General features: G+C 64.6%; 1 protein-coding gene across 1 annotated transcript in view; it reads left to right on the top strand.

Annotated features, from left to right (window-relative positions):
• CELSR3 (cadherin EGF LAG seven-pass G-type receptor 3) overlaps window positions 1–1,751 on the top strand; it is a 27,402-nt gene that overhangs the window by 5,719 nt on the left and 19,932 nt on the right. Inside the window, exons 2-5 of the mRNA XM_040628853.1 lie at window positions 1–172; window positions 548–773; window positions 1,089–1,204; window positions 1,627–1,715. The exon at window positions 1–172 is cut by the window's left edge and continues 494 nt beyond it. Coding sequence (XP_040484787.1) covers window positions 1–172; window positions 548–773; window positions 1,089–1,204; window positions 1,627–1,715 — 603 coding nt within the window. The remainder of the gene's footprint in view (window positions 173–547; window positions 774–1,088; window positions 1,205–1,626; window positions 1,716–1,751) is intronic.

A 1,751-nucleotide genomic window follows, 5' to 3' on the forward strand; every position in this document is an offset into this window, starting at 1 on the left:
TTCCGACCCATCCAGCCCATCGCAGGCCTGCGCTGCCGCTGCCCTCCCGGCTTCACCGGAGACTTCTGCGAGACAGAGCTAGACCTCTGCTACTCCAACCCGTGCCGGAACGGCGGCGCCTGCGCGCGGCGCGAGGGAGGCTACACCTGCGTGTGCCGCCCGCGCTTCACAGGTGGGCAGGCTGCGGGGCTGGGGCGCCTTGGGCAGAGCGTGGGGGCGAGTGAGGATGCAGCGTCAGTCTTGAGCCTACCGGGGTCGAGTGGGCGCGGTTCGGGCGAGGCGGTAGAGCCCGGCGGTGCAGGAGCATAAGGCCCTGAAGGAAGAGAGAGAGGCCTGGACAGGACTGAGGCTGTGAAGGGGGCGTGTCCGTAGAAGGGGGCGGGCCTTGTGGGCGTGGCCGGGGCCGCGGGAGCGTGGGGGCGGGGCCAGGCTGACAGGTGGCGTGCCCACAGGGAGCTCGCCCTTTGGGTGGGGGGGGAGTCCTTGGAGGGGCGGGCCCCGCTGGAGTCCGCGCAGGCGGTGACCTCCGGCCGCGTTTTGACCGTAGGAGAAGACTGCGAGCTGGACACGGAGGCCGGACGCTGCGTCCCCGGCGTCTGCCGCAACGGGGGCACCTGTGCCGACGGGCCCGACGGCGGTTTCCGCTGCCAGTGCCCGGCTGGCGGCGCCTTCGAGGGCCCGCGCTGCGAGGTGGCGGCGCGCTCCTTCCCTCCCAGTTCGTTTGTCATGTTCCGCGGCCTGCGGCAGCGCTTCCACCTCACGCTGTCCCTCTCGTAGGTGCTCGCCCGGTATATCTGCGCGCCTCCACGTCGTCCCTCCATGACCCTACTCCGTCCATGATCCTGACTCAGATTCCCAGCTGACCTACCCTGATGTCCCACAGGACACTGCCCCCTCCCCAGATGCCCCACCTGGGTGTCTCGGAACATCACTGTCCCTGACGTCCTGCACTGTCCCTGACATCACGGCATCCTTTCTCATCACTTCCTGCCCCATCCGAGCCTGTGCGGGCGCCCCGCGAAACTTCTGTGGAGGGGTGGTGGTTGCCAGGTGTCCTGCTCATGATGCTCCCTGTCCACCCCACCCAGGTTCGCAACGGTGCAGCCAAGTGGGCTGCTCTTCTACAACGGGCGCCTGAACGAGAAGCACGACTTCCTGGCCCTGGAGCTCGTGGCCGGGCAAGTGCGGCTTACATATTCCACGGGTGGGTGCTCCCGTGGATGTGTGTGTGGGCGAGTGTACATGCGTGGGTGAGATGGCTCGGGGGTATAAGCCTCAAGTCCCCTCGGGTTTGCCTCACTGCACCCCTAAATACCTACTTCCATACCAAGCAGACATCAGTGAGGATCTGACCCTCCTACGCATTCCCTGGGGGAAGGTCCATCTCTCCAAGAAGTGTGTGCTTCTCCTATCTGTCCAGAAGTGTGTCCTATCTCCTGTCTCTCCTATCTGTCTCCTTTCTGGCACTCTGGTCGAGCCAGTGTAGTCACCAGTGGATGGGACTGACCTGATGTATCCAGGACCGTATGCTACATTCTGGGAGTAGCTGCATTTTTATGACTGGGATGGGGAGGGCGAGGCAACTAGGCAGCTCCAGACAACCTTCCACATGTATCCTCCCCACAGGTGAGTCCAACACAGTGGTCAGCCCTGCAGTTCCAGGGGGCCTGAGTGACGGACAGTGGCACACCGTGCATCTGAGATACTACAACAAGGTGGGCACCACCCTTGGCATGGGAGTGTGAGGGGAG

This window comes from Ursus maritimus, unplaced genomic scaffold, assembly GCF_017311325.1.
Source record: "Ursus maritimus isolate PB19 unplaced genomic scaffold, ASM1731132v1 scaffold_14, whole genome shotgun sequence".
Lineage (NCBI taxonomy): Eukaryota > Metazoa > Chordata > Mammalia > Carnivora > Ursidae > Ursus > Ursus maritimus.